General features: G+C 42.0%; 1 protein-coding gene across 1 annotated transcript in view; it reads right to left on the bottom strand.

Annotated features, from left to right (window-relative positions):
- STK32B (serine/threonine kinase 32B) overlaps positions 1-21341 on the bottom strand; it is a 401427-nt gene extending 380086 nt beyond the window's left edge. The window contains exons 1-2 of the mRNA XM_012662846.1: positions 21247-21341; positions 21071-21137 (exon numbers count right to left, since the gene is read on the bottom strand). Coding sequence (XP_012518300.1) covers positions 21071-21122 — 52 coding nt within the window. The 5' untranslated portion in view covers positions 21123-21137; positions 21247-21341. The remainder of the gene's footprint in view (positions 1-21070; positions 21138-21246) is intronic.
- Positions 21342-21990: the final 649 nt, after the last annotated feature.

Raw genomic sequence — 21990 nt, 5'->3', positions numbered from 1 at the left:
GGCCTAGGTAAGGAATTCTTGAAGAAGAACCCCAAAGCAATTGCCGCAGCAACAAAAATAAATAAGTGGGATCTAATCAAATTAAAAAGCTAGCTAATATTTATTGTGTCAGGTATGTGTTTATTGCTTTATGCCTGCCATCTTCTACAATGTACCATCTACAATGTCTAGCATACAAAGAAAATTACCAGATATGTGAACAAACAGAAGAATGTTATCACAGTAAAGAAAACAACATCTGTAGAAACAAACCCAACATGATTAAAATGTTGAAATTAGCAGAATTGTTAAAGAGCTTATAGGAAAAGTAAATAAATATAGTGACAAAGAAACAGGAGGCATTTCAGGATAGTTAGGAAAATTTGAAAAAGAAACAAATGAAAGCCCTAGAACTAAAAAAACATAATATCTTAAATTTTAAAATTCATTGAATGGAAAGAACAGACCGAATAATGTAGAAGAAAGGGTTTGTGAACTGGAAGATAAAGCAATAGAAACGTATCCAAACTGAAGCAAAGTAAGAAAATATATTTAACACACAGATACACACACACACACACACACACACACACACACACACAAAGGAATAGAATCTCCAATAACCTCTGGAATGCTATCAATCGGCCTGAAATACATGTTATTGGAGTGGAAGAAGGAGCAAGAGGAGAGAGAAAGGGAGAGGTGAAAGGAGAGAAGATAGAGAGAATATGGCAGAAAATGGAAAAAATATTGGCCCAAAGTTTTCCAAATTTGATTTAAAACATCAATCCACAGTCTAAAAACACTCTGCAAAGAATAAAAGCAAAAAATAAAAGTGAAGAAAACCACATCTTTACACATGATAGGCAAACTGATAAAAGTCAAAGGTAAAGAAAAACCCTCAAAACTTCCAGGGATAAAAAGACATTACATACAGAAGAACAATTATTTGAATGATAACCAAAAAGTCAAGAAGATAATGGAATTATATCTTTAATGTGCTAACAAATATTTGTCAACTAATTATTCTATATCCAATGAAAATGCCCTTCAAAAATAAAAGTGAAATAAAGATATTTTAATTGAATAAAAGCTGAAATTATTTTTTTTTAGCAAGCCTGCATTATCAGAAAGGGTAAAGGACATTTTTCCGGCTGAAGGGAAAATGGTATATGATAAAACTTTGAATCTACAGAAAGTAATTAAGAGCACTGGAAATATATGTGGGTAAATATAAAACTTTTTCTTTTCCTAAAAACAACTGATATTTAAACAAAAAATAATAACCACATACCATAAATTTTGTATCACATATAGAAATAAAAATATAACAAAATGGGATGAAAAATTGGGGAATGGAATTACACTGTTGCAAATTTCTTTCATTACATATGTAGTGGGATAACAATGCAAGTTAGACTGTGATAAGTTAAGGATGTATATTGTAATCCCTATAGCAGCCGCTTAACAAATACGAAGAGATTTAGCTAAAAAGCCAATAGTTGAGATAGAATGAAAAACAAAACTTATTAGACTGAAAAGATAAAAAAAGGAGCAAAGGAGGAGCAAAGAACACAGGAAACAATTAGAAAACATGTAGTAAGGTGGTAGAATTAAACCCAACTACATCAATAATTGTACTAAACACAAATAAACTAAATACCGTAATTAAAAGGCGGAGTTTTCCAGGCAAAATACAAAAAGAAGTTCCAACTATATGCTGTTTAAAGTGATATTTAAATTCATAGATACAACCGAATTAAAAAGCTGCTGTGACCATATTTATAGCAGCCATGTAGAATTCAAAAAAACTAGTATTTCTAGAGATAAAGAGAATACGCCACAAGGATAAAGGGTCAATTCGAGAAGATATAACAATCCTAAATGTGCACATAACTATTAAAATAATGTGAAAATACATAATCACTGCCAAAACTAAAAAGAACAGAAAGATTCACAATCATACACAAAGATGTTAACACTCCTCTCTTGGTAATTAACTTTTTAAAAAGCAACAAAACTCCCTAAGGGACATAGGAAACTTAAACACCCCAAGTGACATTTATAGAACACTACACCAGTAACTATAAGACTCAAGTGTACACGGCATGTCTACAACGTAGATCGAATGCTGAGTCATAAGTCTCAATAAATTCCAAAGGATTGAAAATAAACAGAATTGGGAGTGGGAGCCTGAGACAAATGAGAGAAGTCAGTCTTTTTGGATTCCTGCTCCAGATGTCTCAGTGTCTCGGTATTGAAATGGTAGAGGTGAAATATGAGAGTACAGGGACAGACCCAGAGGAGCTCAGCTAAAGGGGTATGCACAATGTCCAAAGAAGAGAAAAGTCAAGGATGACCCTGAAGTGTCATCCTGACCAACTGGAAGAACGGAACTGCTACTTGCTGAAGCAAGGAGGACTGGAGCAGGAGCAGATTTGGGAATGGGGAGAGAATCAAGAATGCAATTGGAGGACACCGAAGATGAAGTTTTTACTAGATATCCAGGTAAAAACTTGTGATTGCCAGTTAAGAATTTGAGTCTGCAGGGTACAGGTTGAGCCTGCAAACAAACAACAAAGAGGGTCGTCAGCATATGACACACTAGTGGTTTTTCTTTTTTTAGAAGCATTACATTGTATTTATGAAGGAGACTAAAGTTTCTGGGAATTAAGTCCAGCTTCGTTTCAATACAGGGTTTATATGCACATATGGAAGTATCATTCATCGAATGTAGGGCAGGTGGGAGGGGGGAGGAGGGGATGGGTATATTCACACTAGTGATTTTTTAAACACATATTACTTTCAACTCCTCTCAAATTAACACCCTAGTTGAGAACCTTTTCCCTGTAGTCTTTAGCCATAAATTTACATTAGAATCTAGCACAATATTCCCATTAATTACAACCGGATAAATGCATGCAGAGAGATAGGGATGGGGTATCTCCCACAAGGGTAACCCAGAGGCACAGGCCAAGAAACAAACCAAACTGCCAGCCTGAAGACCAGGGCCTGATCTTGTGTTTTATTTACTGGCTAAGAAAGAAAAATAATCATAAATTGTAGTTTTGTTTCTTTCCCTACTCATCATATCACCGAAATTAAAGGAATTGGTGAACGAGAAGTTCTGAAAGATTTATAACCACAGTTTAACACCATGATGCCTCAGAAAGATCAGAACATTTGTTATTTTCTGGAAGAAATAAAATGCCAATGCAAATCATTTTCAAATGCAAATCCGAAGCAAGCGTAATTCTGGGTAACGCATGAAAGGTGTGTTCTACTAAGCCCCTTTGATTCTCGGGGAAGATTGATGGCGTAATTATACTCTGGAGAGGAGCGTTAAGAAACTGTGCTGAAACTTATTAAATATGACATGCAGCGACTTTTCGATTTTGTTAGAAAAGTGTGCTTAAAAATAATTACATTTTAAATGGAATTTATAAATATCTTAGACCACTTAAGTGAACGGTAGAGAATTCTTCTGCAGCACAATTTTGTTGAGTTTGATAAGCTATATTGCCTGTAAGTGGGAACTCACTGTTACCTTCCGCAGGATCAAGGGGCCAGAAGATTTGTAAAGCATCTGTAGGTGTATTTGTGCTCATATGCACATCAGTGTATGGTGATTAAAAAGAACCGTACACATATATGCAAACATATCCAACAGTATGTGCATTTACGACCCTCCTCCCTTTCTTGTGGATTAAAATGTCTTCCTGGCCACCAATTTCCTCCCCTGCCAGCCGATCCTTTAGTCTGCAGCTGGCATGATCATTCTAAAATGAAAACCTGGTCCCCTCACTCCCCAAATTAAAATCACTAGTGTTTCCTCGGCTTCTGCTAACAGCCGGCTTCCTAGCAGTGCAATCTGTGCATTTCGAGAGAGCCCTGCGCTTTGAAACAGGTAGGGGCTGGGCTTAGCGCTCCGCTGTCGCTCTTTGCCCTTCTGACTTTTCCTTTGGGAGCAATTACAATGGCACATGCGCAGGAGCAGAGGCGCATGCGGACACCGCGCCGTGGCCATCCTCTGTCACGCGCTTTCGCCGTGCTGCTGGAGCACAGCCTTCTGCCGACCCACGATGTGCGGAGGTTCAGCAAGACGCCAAGTCAGTGCCAGGTGAGTGGGTTTCACTTACAGCCGAGTAAGCCGGGGCGCTGCGTGTTCCGTTCCAGCCAGAACCGACTTGCTTCCCGCGCGGAGAGGAGGAGGCAGCGTGGGCCCAGGCGCTGGACCACCGGGAGCGCATCCTGCGCGGCTGCCTTCGTGCGCAGACCTCGCCTCGTCGTAAGGACGCCGAGCACATGGCACAGGGCCACCCGATGACCTCGCCTTACACAGGTTCCCACTGTGTCTCCCGCGGGTCACACTCCGAGGTACGCGTGCCACGGTCCGGGCTTCAGCGCGCACCGCCAGGCCTCCGAGGCCTCTCCCTCTTCCCCCTCAAGCCCCCACGTAAGACGCGGGGCGTTTCCTAAGGGCCGGCCCGGTACCGCCCCCGAGCCCTGCACTCCAGCCGCGGCCTCTGTGGCGGCCGCCGGGACCGTCAGTGGAGACGAGACCCCGACGCCACGCGAGGACCGTCCCCCGGCCGTGGTCCCGCCGGAGCCCGGCCGCCGACCAGGCGGGCATGAGGAAGCAGCCGACGGAGCCTTGAGGGCGGAGTCCGTAGGACAGGCTGCCCCCAGGAGAGCGGACATGACAAAGCGCCTCCTACAGCAGGGACTGAGAATCAGCCGCAGGAAGTCACAGCCGCCTTCTTCTCCGGCTGAACAGGCCGCAGCCCCTTCCTTGGCGCTGTGCCGCCGCCGAACCTTGAGCCAGGCACCGTTGGCAGCGCTGCACACTGCGTGAGGAAGCCGCTGACGTGTGGCTGCCTCACCCGGTCCTCACCATGGCCACGTCAGAGGGCACCCCGTTATCCAGAGGAAGAAGGTTACGTAGTTGGCCCAAGGTGACACAGCCAATACGTAGAAAAAGCAAGATTTGAACCCAGACCTGTGTAACTACAAAAGCTATGCTTTTAACCTCCGTGTAATGAACTTCAGTCACAAAATTACAATAAATCTTATATAGCTCTTATTACTGCCAGACTGTGTAAGCATTTTCATATATTAACTAAATTGACTACTGACATCAATTTATGAAGTAAGTACCACTTAACTCCTATTTTACAGATGAGGAAACTGAGGGTCAGAGAAGTGAAGAAACTTAACTTGGGATCACTCAGCTAGGGAGCCAGCATTTGACTCCAGGCAGTCTGGCTCCAGGGTCTGTGCCCTTAACCACTGTGCTATGTAAGGGGCATCCCCGCTGGAAGATTCCATGATGGACCTGAGCAGAAGTCCTGGTACATCCCAGATACACATAAGCCTAAGGCCTATAGCCATCTCTAAGTTCGGCTGGAAGGTGGAGTGTGGTTTTAGGGAGCTGCTTAAAAGAACCTCATGCTGCAGCTCCAATGTTGGGAGGAAAATGTGGTGCTCACACTCCTTCAAAAACCTGCCGTTCCTTTGAACTAACACATACACACCTAAGCTTGGCATGCCCTGCAGACCTCCACACAGCTCCGCCCCTGCCTCCGTACAGCCGCCGTCCAGTACTACTGCTCCGTCATTCATTCATTGGCAAATCCATTCCAAAATTACCCATAGAACAAGTCACAAACTAAGGGTCTACAAAAGTTTAACAATATCACTGATGACCGTAGTTAATAATAGTGTACCGTATACTTGAAATTTGCCAAGAGAGTAGACTTTGTGCTCTCGCCACATGCGTGCGCGGGCGCGCGCGCGCGCACACACACACACACACACACACACACACACACACACACACACACACACACTGTAAGGTGATGAATATGTTAATTAGAAAAAAAAACCTTACCACACTGAATATCATTGTTTTGCATACATCTTACTTAATCTGTACTTTATCTTACTTCCTATTTAATAGAAGTTGCAATCCATTTCCAATTTAAAACAGAGATAAAGTTACCCTGTAAAAAGCTCTATTAAAGTAATAGTCAAGATAGAGAAAAGTATTAAATAATAGTACAGGTTACATAGCTATGGTAAAAAATAATTCTGCAGGTGGGATGCAAATTATTCAGTCTTGGGAAAGGCTGACGTGGTAAAAAGCTTTTCAGTTATACAGAAATAAGTGAGATCAAGCACCACAATTTTATCACCTAAGACTATTTAGTTAACCTCTTGGAACTCCAATATCCGCAGGTATAAAATGGAGTTAACAATACCCCTCCTCCACTGTTACTCTGAAGACCAGATAACACTGGGTATGAACAATGTTTTGCCCATGATAGTAGGTGTTTATTAAATATAATTTTGTTTTCCTCTTCACTAGCCTTTTTCCTTTAGATACTGGACCTGTGACTTTTCAAAGGTTACAGAATGATTTTTCTTTGTTTTTTCTAGCAAACATTCAAGGACAAGAGGGTACAATGACAGACACTTTCTAAAGCAGTGGCACCCATACTAGATACCATGAGAGTCGCAGGCCCTGTCCTCATTGAGTCTACAGTCTTAAAGGAGAGAAGGACGTTAACAAAACATTCACAAGAATAAATGCCAAATGACAACCATGATAATGAAATGAAGGAGCATGTGGTAACTTGAGGGGGGCTTCCTGGGGAACTTGACCCAGGAAGGGAGGGTCAAGTTCCTTGACTAGGAACCAGGTAAGGCACCTTGAAGAGGAATGAGTGGGAGATGACTAAGCCAAATGGGGTAGTGTGAAAACAGCATTGCAGGCAGAGAGAACAACACATGGTAAGGCCCTGGGGCAGGAGTAATCTTTCAAGAAACTCAAAGAATGGTCATGCGGTTGGAGAGTGTAATAATAACATTGATCATAAGAGGAAGAAAATGGCTAACTATGGTAAGGTTGCCATGTGCCAGAGATTGGGCTAAGGAAGTTAAGTTCACTGACTAATTTAACTCCTACAGTGAAGAACACAAATGAGATGAGATGGGAGAGGTGGGCAGGTTTTAGACCATACAGGGCCTTGAAGACCATATTACAGATTCTGATCTTTGTCCTAAGACAAAGGAAGCCATTGAAAAATGTTAAGCAAGCAACTGACATGATCATATTCATGATTTAAAGCTATTTTCTGGCCCTTGGGTAGCAGATATTCTGAAAGTGTACAAGGGAGTAGAGGGAGACGAGCCAGGAAGCTCCATGGAAGTCCAAATAAGACCTGATGTTTAAACTGAGGTGGTGGTGGTGTGGCTGCAAAGATAGGGCCATGTTTGAAAGATATTTAGGAGATAAAACCAACACATCCAGGTGCCTAATTGGATTTGTGGGGAAGAAGGAGATGGACTTGTCAAGGAAAACTGGAGATATTTTGGCTTCTGCAACTGGATAGATAATGACACTATACATTAAATTGGGGACGTCTGGAAGAAAATGAGTTCGGTGAAGTCATGTTGAATTTGAGATATTAATGCTTTTGAGACATCCAAGAGGAACTATAAATAGGAAACCAGAAGTTTGGAAACCAAATGAAAAATCTGAATTAAGGTAATAAATTATTGAGTCCCTTCCATATAGGAATATGTGGCAGTTATTAATTTGTTGACTTTCAGCTCCAAATCAAATTTGTGATACTGGAGCTGGACCCTGTAGACATTTCTCCTTTTCCAGCTGGCTTCATGTTAGGCATTGCCAATAGAGGGCGCAGGAGAGACACTGCAAGAGGAGAGTGGGAGCAAGGGACTTCCTTCTTCCTACCTGTTGTGTTCCAACTGGCATGCAGTAGATTGATGTGCAGGGGTCCTAGTAGCCCTCACCTCACTGACACTCATGGATCAGGTGCAGCCAGTACCTCCAGCAAGTGTCTCTGCCACCTAGCGGGCTGCCTGTTCTGGCAACAGTGCCTTCTCCAAAGAGATCTGAATCATAGCCTTGGTGTAGAGGGGGGCCTTCTTATAAGTTTCTGAGTTAGTTTCTTTGTTCACTCTCCCTCGGCCCTAGATGGAGTGGCTGTTTTGCTGGAGTTGCTACTTCTCTACCTCCGGGAGTCCTTTTTGACTCCATTTAGTAGTTAACCTTTCTACTGGTTGATAGTTCTTCATACTACATTTCCCCTTTTTGAAAACTAGCCTGGTTTCTGGCTCCTGACTGAACTCTGGCTGGTACAGAATGGTTGAACATGCAGAGCTTGACAAGATCACCTAGGGAGATAGTGCAGAGAGCTAAGTAAGAGGTCCAACTGCTCAGTCTTGAGATTCCAAGCTTTATTGCAAGTGCGAGGAAGCCAGCCTTGCAAAGGCAATGGAGTAGGAACAGCCAGAAAAGTAGGGGGAAACCAAGAAGTGTGTGATGTTATAGAAACTAAGATAATACTGCTTCAGTAAATAATAAACATAAGTCTTAAGGTGGAGTAGGTTTTCTTATACACAAAAATATAAAACACAGGGATAGGGTGATAAGTATGACTGCATTAAAATGAAGACATTTATGATGTCAACAGAGATTTAAAAAAAAAGGACTTAAAAAGTGAAATCACAAAACAGTAGAAAATATTTGCAACACATAGCTGACAAAGAAGTGTCATCACAAATATATGAAGAACTACGAATCAATCAAAAAAGACAGACTTCTAATATAAAATTAACAAAGCTATGAACAGACACTTCATAAAAGCAGAACCATAACGGGGAAATATAGAAAGAAACTTCAACCTTATTAGTGAAGAAATGCAATTTAAAACAACAATGAAATATTATTTTCTGCTCATTTAATTGGCAAATATGAAAAAACTCAGTAATACTTCATATTGGCAAGGAAATAAAGGTATGCTGTCTTGTAGCATATCTACTAGGCACATGTGGCTTTTGAGCACTTTAAATGCAGTCAGCCCAAATTAAGACGTGCTGTACGAGTAGAATACACACTCAATTTCAAAGACTTAATGTGCAAAAAATAAGTAAAATATCTCATTAATAATTTTTATATTGATTACACATTGAAATGATAATATTTAGGGTATATTCGGTTAAGTAAAATGTATCATTAAAATCAAGTTCACCTATTTCTACTTTTATGATGGCACCACTAGGAAATTTGAAATATATATGCTCACATTTGTCAACTAAATCATATTTGTTTAGAACAGTGCTGATGTAGAGCAATGGGAATGCCTGTGCATGGCTTGTCAGAGTGTAAACTGATAGAACCACTTTAGAAAACAATTTTCCATTATCTTATAAAGTTGGACATGTTCCTACTCTATGATCCAGCAGTTCTCCTATGGAATATATCCCAGAAAAATTCTTGCATTTGTGCATGAGGAGACATATGCAAAATTGATCGTAGCAGCATTGTTTGTAATAATCAAAAACTAGGAACCGTACGAATGTTCAGTGTCAGAAGAAAAGATAAATGAATTATGATATAGTCACATATGGAACAGTAGTGAAAATGAATGGAATAGAGCTGTTCACAGCAGCATGGATGAACCTTAGAAACTCAGTCTTGAGTGAAAACAGAAAACTACAGAAGAATATATAGAATATGCTACTATTTTTATAAATTTCAAAGCCAATAAAAACTAAACATTGTACTGTTTAGGAATGAGAATGCACGGGAAAGGGGTTGGAGTTGGGGAGGCATGTCCCTCCTTCTGCTGGGAGGTGAGTTCATGAGTGAATTATTTTCTTTTGTGTCCCAGAAAAACACAACCTATAGTTATCTGCTCTTTCCAAATACAAAAGGATCATAATAACCCTAGTCAGAGCTGTTTAACTAAAACAATGAAGAGAAGCAGGTATAGTGATTTGAGGACGGAGTTATCATTGAGAAAGTGAAGTTACCATGGCTGGGCGCTGTGGCTCACGCCTGTAATCCTAGCACTCTGGGTGGCCAAGGTGGGAGGATTGCTTGAGCGCAGGAGTTTGAGACCAGCCTGAGCAAGAGTGAGAACCCGTCTCTACTATAAATAGAAAGAAATTAGCTGGACAACTAAAAAAAAATAGAAAAAATTAGCCGGGCATGGTGGCATGTGCCTGTAGTCCCAGCTACCCGGGAGGCTGAGGCAGGAGGATCACTTGAGCCCAGGAGTTTGAGGTTACTGTGAGCTAGGCTGATGCCACGGCACTCTAGCTTGGGCAACAGAGTGAGACTCTGTCTCAAAAAAAAAAAAAAGAAAGAAAGTGAAGATACCAAGTGAGGACTGTTTTTTCATGAAATGCTGTTATGAAAGTGAGGAGATGTGGGTAGTAGATCTAAGGTGGCACAGGTATCAGGGAGGGCTTGATTTTAAAATAGAAGGCTCTTATGTACAGATAAATACTGAGGAGAAGAGTTCTGCTTTTGGTGGACTGAAGAATTTTTGGTCAACCTTCCTGCTAAGAAGAATTATAACAACTATATAAAATATATTTTTGAACAACCTATTTGAAGGAATTATAGAGCTATCAAGGAAAGAAGGAATTGGAGGCCAAACATCCAGGAAAAAATAAAGCTCAAAGAAATCATCCCAGCAATTGGCACCTGCCAAATCTGAGAGCAGATAATACTGCCTCAGTAAATAATAAACATAAGTCTTAAGGTGGAGTAGGTTTTCTTATACACAAAAATATAAAACACAGGGATAGGGTGATAAGTATGACTGCATTAAAATGAAGACATTTATGATGTCAACAGAGATTAAAAAAAAAGGACTTAAAAAGTGAAATCACAAAACAGGAGAAAATATTTGCAACACATAACTGACAAAGAAGTGTCATCACAAATATATGAAGAACTACGAATCAATCAAAAAAGACAGACTTCTAATATAAAATTAACAAAGCTATGAACAGACACTTCATAAAAGCAGAACCATAACGGGGAAATATAGAAAGAAACTTCAAGAGGCTGATAAGCCAGGCAGGCTTTGGAGGAACTCACAGGTTTGGGGGGTGGGGACAAACACTAAAACCCAGAACCTACCAAAGAGGAGGAGCTTGGTAAATGCTCCAAGGCTTTCTATAAGGACACCAAGGAGTGAAACTCTTAACAGTAAGTGTAAAATAGTTTAGACCAGCCCTTACAGGATTTCAAACTGAGTCTCTGTAAAGATTTAAGATAAAACATGATTCTGACTACTTCTGCTTGCAAGAAGCAGAAGGTAGTTATTTCTGAGGAAATACAATATCATTCAAAGCCTCCAATTATCTCTATACTATTTCCTATATAATGTCCAGCATCTAATAAAAAAAAAGGCAAATTAGAAGAAAAGATATGTATAAAAGGAAATAAAAGACAATAGAAATAGACCCATAGGGTCACCAAATAGAATTATCCAACACATCTTCTAAATGAACTTGATCAATGTTTAAGAAATTAAAAGCTATATTTTGAGAATTTCAGCTGAGATTTGAAAGCCGTTAAAAAGAACTAACTGGTAATTCCAGAACTTAAAAACACACTATAGTAAGAACTTAATAGTCATACTTAATAGCAGAAAAACAGACCTGAAGAGATTAAAAAAAGAAATAGGCCAGAAGAAAATATTCAGGCTAAAAACAGAGACAAAAGGATAAAAAAGTGCGAAATATTGTCAGAGCCATATGGGACACAGTGATAAGCTAATACCTTCGCAATCTGAGTTTGATAATGTGAGGAGAAAGAGAAAATGTCAGATGCAATGTCAGAAGACAAAATAAAAATCTTCCCAAACTACTAAAGCCACTAAGTCATAGATTCAAGAAGCACTAGCCACAAGCAGAAAATAGGCAGAACATTGTACCCGTGCACATCATGGTTAAATTTCTTAAAATGAAATATAAAATCCTAAAAGTAGTTGGATGAGAAAAACATATAAGCTTAAAAGGAGTAAAAATAGTACTGACAGCCTTCTTTTAATCAGAAACAATGGAGGCCAAAAGACAATAAAATCATATCTTCAAAATGCTGAAGAAAAGAACTGCTGACAGAATTTGATAACCATCAAAGTAATCATTTATAAGACATTTTCAGCCAAAGAGAAAGCGAGAAAATTTATCACTAGAAGGCATACACTAAAATAAATGCTGAAGAAAATACTTCAATCAAAGACAAATAATTCCAATGAAAACTCTTAAGTGAAATAAAGAGTAGAATATGTGAGTAAATATAATCAATGATCTAAGACTCTATCTCAAAAAAACCTAGAAAAAGAACAGTAAATTAAACCAAAAAGTATACAGAAGAAAACAATTAAAAGGAGAATATAAATCAGTGAATCAAAAAGCAAACAAATAAAAATTAAAGCCAAAAGCTATTTTTGAATTTTAAATAAGGATAAATCAAGCAAGACCAATCAAGGAATATAAATGAGAAAGAAAGCACAAATTACTAAACTCAGAACTGAAAAAGGAGACATCACTACAGATCCTACAGACATTGGGAAAGACAATAAAATGATATTATGGCAATACATATGAAACTTAGAAATAATAATAGTCCTTCACAAATTCTTCCAGAGCGTGACGTATTTCCTAATTCTTTTAATGAAACCAGTACAACCTCAATACAAAAACCTCGTAAAGCCATTAAAATTGTACTCTTTCTTCCTATTCTCTAGAAGAGTTTGCAGAGGATTAATATTATTTCTAAAGTTTGGAAGAATTCACTTATGAAGACATCTAGACTTTTTCTCACAGGGAAGTTTTATTACATATTCAGTTCTTTAATAGGTACAAAGTTATTATGATATTTAAATTTTCCCTGTATTAATATTGGTAAGTTTCACTTTTACAGGGTAGTTATTTTATCTGTTTCAAATATATTGGCATAATGTTTATAATATCTTATGAAAAAGTTATCGACAAAGTATTATCAAATCAAATCCAAGTATATATCACATCATGAAGTAGGGTTTATCCCAAGAATGAAAAGTTGATCCAACATTTAAAAATCAATCAGTATAATTCTTCACCTGATCAGAAAAAGGAGAAAAGCCATATATCATGTCAAGAGATGCATAAAAATCATTTGCTTAAATTCAGTTCCCATTCATAATAAAAACTCTCAGCAAATCAGGATAGAAGGAAACATCTTCAATGTGAGAAAGGGTATCTACAATAACTACAGCTAACATAATATAAAACTTAATTGCAAAACAGGGAATGCTTAATTCTTGAGGGAGGGCTGGTTTTGGTAAGTGTGCAAGTCAGGATAGGCTGGGGTATGCTTTGGTAATGACCAATCCTAAATCTGAGTGGCTTAAGACAGCAAAGGTATCGGTCACACTCATGCCATGTGTCACTGCAAGCTGTCTGGTAGTGGATAGGACCTCTGATCCATGTTGCTCTCACTCTGGGAACCAGGCTGAAACAAGTTCTATGATTTAAATCACTGTGGTTGCTCTAATATAGAGAGATATGAAGTGATACCCACTAGTTCTTAAATACTTCCTTCAAGATGTGATACATATCAGCTCTGCTCACGTTGACCAAAACAAGTCACATGGCCCCATGTAACTTCAAGGGAACAAAGCGGTATAACTTTTTTGTATGCATGAAAGAAAGGAACAGGATACTGATCAACAGTGGTAATGTCACAAACCAAAGGAATGGGACATTTATATTAATGACTTCACAGATGGAGTGCTTCTGAAATGTGAATTAGAGGCCAAAATCTTCAATGAATAAGGACACTCAAGAGAGGTCACAAAAACCAAGAATTGAAAGGACAAAGATTCCAGGGTTGGTAAAAACACTGACCTCCAAGTTTTTCTTGGTGGCTCTGGCTAAGGGAATGGCCTCCTTTAACAGCCTAATATAGACTGTTTTTCTCTTCTCGGGTAGTTCAAGTATGCCTGAACTAGGAATTCTCCTCTGCTACCCTAAACTATTTGCCTCATTGTTGTGTGAACTGGATTATCCCTTTAGAGTGTTACGCCCCTCAGTTCTCTTTGTAGAAGAGTTTCTTCTCTCTCTGCCATTTCTCAAATCCCAGATTTTAGATAACTCTGTACTGCTAAGAATATTTTTTCGTTTCAATTCTCTCAGGAAAATGCATAAGCTCAGTGATAGCTTATGCTGTTTGATCCTCCTAAAATACTGATTCTTTGTCTCTTGCATTTAAACCCTTCCCTCGAGACTCAACTTAAATCCTGCCTCCATCCCAACACTTATTCACTCCAGCTCATATTGTGGTAGAGCCATCTCCCCTCTCCCTTTTTGCTGTCAGGAATTCTATCTTATTCAGAAAACAATGGGAAGAGCTTCTCTCTCAATGGGAAGAGGAGAGATATCGCAAGTAAGGGGTGGGGAACATATGGCCCTCTAGGTCCTTAAGTGTGGCCTTTTGACTGAATCCAAACTTTACAGAACAAATCCTTTTATTTTTATTAATACATTTTTGTTCATCTTTCATATTTTCATTTTATTTTTTAAATGAATGTATTTAAAATACCAAAGAACAAAATAGGTTCAAATGAAATAATCCTCCCAGATTGACCAGCACAATAAACCATAAGGGCTAACTTATGGGGCTGTTACACTCAGGATTTAGTTCTAACTACTAGCCTGACTGACACCACTACCGCATGAGGCTGGCTGACGAGAATTTATGGGGGTCAAATACACCAGTCTGTTATCAGATTTTGACAATGGTGCACTGTTTCTGTTTGAAGTGGAATTTGTGAATAATTGCACAGTTCAACAGTATTTTTTAATTCTGTCTGCTTAACAGCCCATCATGTCAAAGAAGACCAAGAGAAGGCTGAAGGAAGAAAACAGATTTTTTAATGAGGATTAGGAATTGCAATATTATCTTGTTTCTGCTAAAGAGAAGATGATTTGCTTGCTTTGTGATACTGCAATATCAACATCAAAGAAATTCAATGCTCATCAGCATTATAACACTCATAAGGACCACAAATATTTTAAATTAGAGGGAGAGGCGCGAAAGATCGTATTGCAGAAATTAAAAGATGAAAAGCAAAAGCAAAGACAATTATTTCAAGCAGAAATAAGACCTGGAAATAATGCCACTGAAGCAACTTATAAAGTAGCTTCCACACTAGGGAAAAAAGGGAAGCCATTCAGTGACGTAGAAATTGTGAAAGAACGCACTGTCGAAGTTGTAGAATGCTTAGACCCTGATAACGTTTCAAGTACAAACAACTGCCTCTTTCAAGGAGAACCACTGGCAGCATGAATTAACCTTCAACCTAACAGAACAAACTTCATGCAACACTTCAAAAAGAAAATATGTATTATTCAATCACTTTGGATGCATCAACTGATATTACTGACTTGGAACAGGTTTTATTCTTCGTTCAGGTCCTAACAGGGATTTTCTTTGCCACAAAGAGTTACTCCCTTTGGGCGCTCTTGCAAACAGAACAAGGGGAATAGATATCTTCAACAACTTTCAAGATAAATGTCATGAAGTTGGACTGAATTTGGTAAATTTAGTGAGTGTATGTACAGATGGTGCACCTTCCATGACAGGAAAACATGAAGGGTTTATTGCACAGATAAAAAAAAAAAGTATTAACAGATCCAGATGCTCTCATTTCCTTCCATTTTATCTTGCATTAGCAAAATCTCTGTGCTAAAGCTACTATATTAAGTGACATTTTGCAACAAGTTATAAGTATTGTTAACTGTATTCGTGCAAATGCAACAGGACATCATCAAGTTTGTAACATGCTAAAGTTGAACGATGAGGTATTCAGTGTGGATTTGCTGTATCATTCTAAAGTGCATTCGCTATTGCAGGGACAGGTGTTAGCCAAATTTTATCTCTGTGAGAACAGATAGTTAAATTTTATGAAGAACAGAATCAGCAGTGTGAATTATTGAAAGAAGATTTCTATAGGAATGTAGCATTTCTGGGATATCATGTCAAATCAAAACGACTTGAATATTTCTCTGCAAGGTAAAACAAAGTCTATATATGATACATGGCAAAAAATCCAAGCATTTCAAAAAAAGCTCTTTTTTCAAAACACTTATTCTTCAAAAGGAAATTTCAGATGAACATTTTCCCCAGTTAGGAAAGGTCACTGATGGGAAGGATGACATATGTGAATCATTTGAAGAATATGCAGCTGTTATAGATCTATTAATTGGAGAATACAATGAAAGGTTCACTGACTTGGAGAATCATGTCATCACACTCAAATTAGCACTTTAGCCTCATCTAGTTAATGTCACCAAGGCTTCTAAAGAACTACAGATGGAATTGATTGAGCTCTCAGTAAAGGAAATATTAAAGTCATTGGTTGATGGTGAAATCCAATTGAAATATGGAAAAATGCAGTAGAATATCCACACCTTTGGCAACATGCCCGAAAAATGTTTTCTTGCTTTTCAACCACTTATTGTTGGAAATCTATTATACATTCCCCTACCTAACCCAAATCAAGACTGATGATATTCATCTAGAGGATCAACTGAAACTGCAGACCTCCATGCTGCAACCAAATATTCAAATGCTTTCCAACGAAAAACAGAAACATCAAAGTCATTAAAAGGTTAGTTAACTTTAAAATTAACCAATAGTTTTCATTTTTTGAAATTATTAAGTACATAGTAGTTAGATTTTTACAAAATAATGTACATGTTTAAGTACATCTAATGGAAGTTTCTTGAATGTGGCCTTATTTCAGCTAAATTAATGCGGCCTTCCAACATGAAAAAGTTCCCCACCCCTGTCCAAAGTCATGATACGCAAGAGTTTGATATCCATGAATCATTACGGGTTGTCGTTTACATATATCCTGTCTCTTTTTAGGTATTTCTCATGAGTTATCTGTGCACCACGATTGGGAGTGACCAAGCTGTTGGCAGCGCCGGGTCCATTCTGCAGATCTAATTCTCTGCCCAAGCAAGTCTCAAGGGACAGGAGCAGGAAGGCCATTCTGATCTCAAGTCTAAGGAATGGTCTCCAAACCAACTTTACTGGAAATAAATCTGAAATTCCTGTGTTTTTTTCTTAATAACTTCAGAATCCAGAGGAATGCAAGAAATTGGCCCCCAATAAGTGATTGCTTTCATCTTTCATTCAGCAAAGAGCTGCTATTTGTCCTCATGTGTAGATACATGAAACAGTGACTGCTGCTCTTTGGGACTCCATAGTCCAGTGCAGATGGACATGGAATCAGTCAAATGAGGTAAGTGTCCAAACCTGTGTTCCAAGGACACAGTGATAATGGGTGCTGGAGTGGATGGTTTTTGTTTGTTTTCACCTACCTGTCCAGCATCCACTGTCCTTCTTCTGTTGGTACTCCAATATCGCCGGGGAAGACTCTTCACATACACCCTCAGTCCAAATGCCTCACCTGGAGCTGGCTCCACCCCCTGAATCCAAGGGTGGTCATGTGATCCGGCCTGGCCAATTATAGCCTTTTCTCTCCCTGCTCACCTTCGTGGGCCCAAGAACAACCCAAGACTCAGTCAGAATTAATCAGAATAGCTCCAGCTGGCACCTTATTTGCAACTAGGTTGAGAAGATCCTCTCTTTTCCAGACTAGAGTTGAGAGGCTGTGAACATGGAGGTGGTGGGAGCCCCACGAGGAAAGAATCTGCCCGAGAAGGTCACACAGAGGATAGCAGAGAATCCAAGAGGAAGATTCCCAATATTATTTGGGAACCTCTTTCCAGCTGCACCTGATGAGGTTGACACATTCATTCATTCATTTATTCATTCATTCACTCAAAATTTATCAGGCATCTATTATGCTCCAGGTGTTGTTTTAGGCCTTGAGGATACAGAAGTGAATAAGTCATGCAAAATTCCTGCTTTTAAGGAGCCTGTAACACCTTAGGAGGAGACAAACAATCATATAAAATCCCTGCTTTTAAGATGCTTTCAACTGAATAGAAGACGTAACTAAGAAAATAAGTAAAATTAATAGTATGTTAGTGATAATTGCCATGAAGAAAAATGAAGCAAGGAAGGGGGTTGGGAGTGACATTTTAAGCTGGATGGTCAGTGACCATCTCATGAGACAGTGACATTTTCATGGAGACCTGAAGGAGGTGAGGATGGGCCATGGGGGAGATGCCCTCAGGCTAGAGGAGCAACTGCCAGGGGTAAGGTGTGAGGGTGCCAGGCGTGTCTGAGAAGTGGAGGGAGGCAAGTGGGCTGGGAGTAAAGGAGGGATGTGTGGTCCCAGAGGGTAGGGCCTGACAGGCATCTGTAAGGACTTCAGCTTTGAGTCTCTCAAGGATGCGAGTTGCACCTGCAGCTGGAGGGAGGGGTGGGGTGGTGGACTGAGCAGAGGACTGACATGGCCCTTCGCACATTTTAACAGGATCACTTTGGCTGCTGCCCTAAGGTGACCGGGAAGTGGGGTAAGGGCAGATAGAGTAAAGAGACCAGTTAAAGAGGCTGTTGTAATAATCTAAGTGAGAGTTGTGACCACCGCTTTGCTTGTACCAGGTGGTAGTGACGGAGAAGGTGAGAAATGGCCAGAGCCGACTGATTCCCTTAAAGCATTTCCTGTTGCTTTTCCTTCATTTGCAGCCGGAGGAGGCTCCGCTAAGATGCCCTATTGCACCTAATCTCAGATCCCATCCACAGTAAAAACACCATTATTTTAGGTACCACGAAGAAGAAAGAAATGCTGCCAATTAACCTGTGACATGGTTCTCACTTGACTAGCATGAACAGCTACGACCACCTGCACACAATAAGTTAAACTTTTGCCCTAAGAATGTGGATGGTCATGGCACAATTATGCAATGGCAAATTTTAAGCTGTAGTTTAGCATTAAAGTACTTAGAAATCAGACTTATTCTGGTCAGGTAGGTGTTTGCATCTTCTACCACCTGACAACTGTGGTTTGGAAAACCATGTTTGTTCACTGGACCATATCACTCCCTGCTTAAAATCCTTCAGTGACTCCAGAATGCATGTAAGATCAAGTGCAAGCACCTTACGCCACTGGGCCTTTAAGACCAGCCTGGCATTCAGGGTTCATCTCTTTCGCCTTGCAGCCTCATAACTCACATATATTAATAGGAGTACTAAGTTCCTTAGTCCCCCTAAATGACCCATGCTTACTCTTCACAATCTGCCTTTGCACATTCTCTTCCCTCCCTCTCAAATGTCTCCCCCCACCCCCAACCCACCACTTCTTCTCCTGCCATTTCTGCAAAATTCAAGTCGAAAAGGGAGTCTTCTCAGATCTCTCCTCCCTGCTCCCAGGGTTAGGGGTCCTTCTCTGGGATACCCCAGTCCCCTGAACTCACCCACATCAAGGCCCTTAAACATCCTGCACTGTCCAGGTGCTGTGTGTGCCCTGGAGCTCCTTCAGGGAGCTTTGCCTTCACCTTCCCCATATTCCTGGTGCCCAGCACAGGGTGGGCACAGAAAATATGATCCATAAACACCTATGAAATAAATGAATCTGTTGGTGGCAAATAGCATTGTTTTACCTGCATTAGGAAATGAGAAATGTGCTGGCAAAATCAAACAAGTTAATGTGTCACTGGGCTGCAAGCCGGCAACATGAGGAAAGCCTTAACCTTGCATTTCAACAAGCACCGAAACGGGCAGTTAACCCTAGGCCCAATCTGCTTTCGGAATGAGATAACTATTTTGCCAATAAATATTTTAAAGTACATTTTCTGTGGTAAAGGATAGAAACAGTTGTCAGTATAAGGGTGATGGATTTCCTCTGCCAATAAAAGGGAAAGATGCTAAGAAAATTACCAAAAGCATGACCTTTGACCCAGGCTGGAATCATAAACTCCTAAAATTGGGAGTGATGCTACATGGTGTTCAAACTATTACTGGGACACACAAAAGCCTGTTAAACTTCCCTGCCTACCTCTTCTCTGTTCAAGCTGAGTCCTCACCTGCCTGTGCTCCATACTAAAGACCAGGAAGAGCTGGGCCCCCAGTCCCCCCAGAGCCCTGCACTGGCCCTCACAGCGCTGATCAAGGATGGCCATTCAGTGCCACTGGAGTAGGAACTCCTTTAACAAAGGATGGTGTGAGCCTGACACAGCAGGTGCCCACTTGATTACATTCACTGTTTTCATCTATCCTTTCGAGAAGGGCTGTCCGGGCGGCATCTGAATAGCACCCATAGCCTTGGGAGTTCTAGAAACCAGGATCTGTGCACACAGGCCTACGCCCTGGGTGACGATGGTAGCTTGCAAGGCAGACTGTCCAGCCTCAAGGCCAGCTCTGCTTCTTACTAGCTGTGACTAGGACAGGTCTCGTTCTTCAGCTATAAAATGGGAACAAAAGGACCTACCTCATTGGGTGCTAAGAGGATTGAACGAACACATAGCACAGTGACTGGAACATAGTCAGTGCTCTGAATGTCTTAGCTCTTATTTGGGGCACGGTGGAGACTGGAGAGTTAGCCCACTGGAAACCAGCTTTTAGAGGCAGGTAACAGATTACCCACAATATTCGTACAGCTCTGCACAGCTTCTATGTATAAGGCACTTTCCACATGGATTCCTAGTGGTTAAGCTTCAAACAACCCCATAAGGTAATAGTGGTATCGTAATTCTCATCTCATGGGAAAGGGAACTAAGGTTTCGGAAAGTTGCCCACTGACACACAGCTCTGGAAATAGGGTTCTGCTAGTCCAAATACTGAGCTTTACCGACCTGAGCAGCAAGGACCTCCAGCCCTGGATTTTAGGTGAGGCTGCACAGCCTACGCCACTCCTCCGCCAGGGAGGCTGCCACTAGCAGTGCGCCCTGCTCTCCTCAGTGCCGTGGAGTTTAGCCAGGAAAAGTTTCCCTAGGCCGCCGTCCTGGGTAAGAAGAGACGCACCCAACCTGCCTGACACCACCCTAAATGCGTCGTGGAGACACACACACACACACACACTCTGCAATCCGTCCACCCAGGCCACCTCCTTGTTCCTCCTTTCACACCCCCAGTGAAGGCTCTGGGTTCACCTCTGCTCTCGGAATCCGCCCCGCCCCCTAAAGGGCACCCGACACAGGGCAGTTGCCGCGGTAAAAGCCCCGCGCTTGGCACGGGGTCGGGACTCCGCGGGAGCCCGGCTACGCGGCTGTGCCTGGGTCCCCGCGGGTGGCAGCATGCAACACACAGCAGGCGCTCGGCAGAGGACAGTGGAAGGAGGGGTGCCCGGCCCTCGCCCCTTACCTTCCTCATTCTCGTCAAACGCGGGGAGCTTGTGGGAGTGGTTCCCGCCCATATTCCACCGCGGCTGCTGCTACATGCCCGGCCGCCGGACGCGGGCGCGGGTGCGGGGAGCGCCCCCAGCCCGGGCTATAGCCGCGCCGAGCGGGACGGGGACGGCTCCCCTCCTCCCGGGCGACCCCCGGCTGCGCTCGCCCGGCCGCCGCGCCTCGAGCCGGTGCCCGCCCGGGAACCCAGAGCTCCGCGCGCCGGGGCCAGCGTGCGGCGCGCCTCGCAGGCTGCAGCGGGCGGGAGCGGGAGGCGGGGCGGGAGGAGGAGGAAGGGGGGAAGGGGCGGGCGAGGGCCGCACGAGGGGGCGGCCGAGCGGGGGCGGGGAGGACCGTGGGCCACCACTCGGCCACAGGCTCTGCGCTGAGCGAGGGACCCGCCCCGAGAAGCCGCGACCCCCGCGTAGCTCGGCGGGGACGGCCCGGGTAGTGGGCGGGTTGTGAGCACCTGCTGCGGGCGCGGGGCTCAGCGCCTAAGGAGCAGCCTCCCAACCCCCCACCCCCAACAGTTGGAAATCATCGTCCCCGTCTCAGAAGGCGGTATACTGAGGTCCCCAAGGGCAGGAGCCCTTCGGTCCTTCGTCAGTCGGCCCTGGCTGCGAAGGGAGCCCGGGACGCGCCTTGGGCCCTGTTTGCCTGTTCAGACGGGGACGGGGCAGTGGGGTGTCTGCCGGTTCTCCAACCGAGGCTTTTCCTCCTAGTGTTTTTCTAAATGTTCGATGAACGGAAGTCAACCCTTTAGGGCCTAATCTGACCCCTTCATTGTACTTGGAGAAACTGAGGCCCAAGAGAGCAATGGTTTGCCCAAAACCGTTCTCCCTGGGAACGGCGGGGCAGGGGACTCGGGATTCCCCCAAACTGTGCGGCACCAGCGTC

This window comes from Propithecus coquereli, unplaced genomic scaffold (genome assembly GCF_000956105.1).
Source record: "Propithecus coquereli isolate 6110/MARCELLA unplaced genomic scaffold, Pcoq_1.0 Scaffold785, whole genome shotgun sequence".
NCBI classification, from domain to species: domain Eukaryota; kingdom Metazoa; phylum Chordata; class Mammalia; order Primates; family Indriidae; genus Propithecus; species Propithecus coquereli.
The sequence above is the reverse complement of the archived record's forward strand: the minus strand, read 5'-3'. Positions and strand labels throughout refer to the sequence as shown.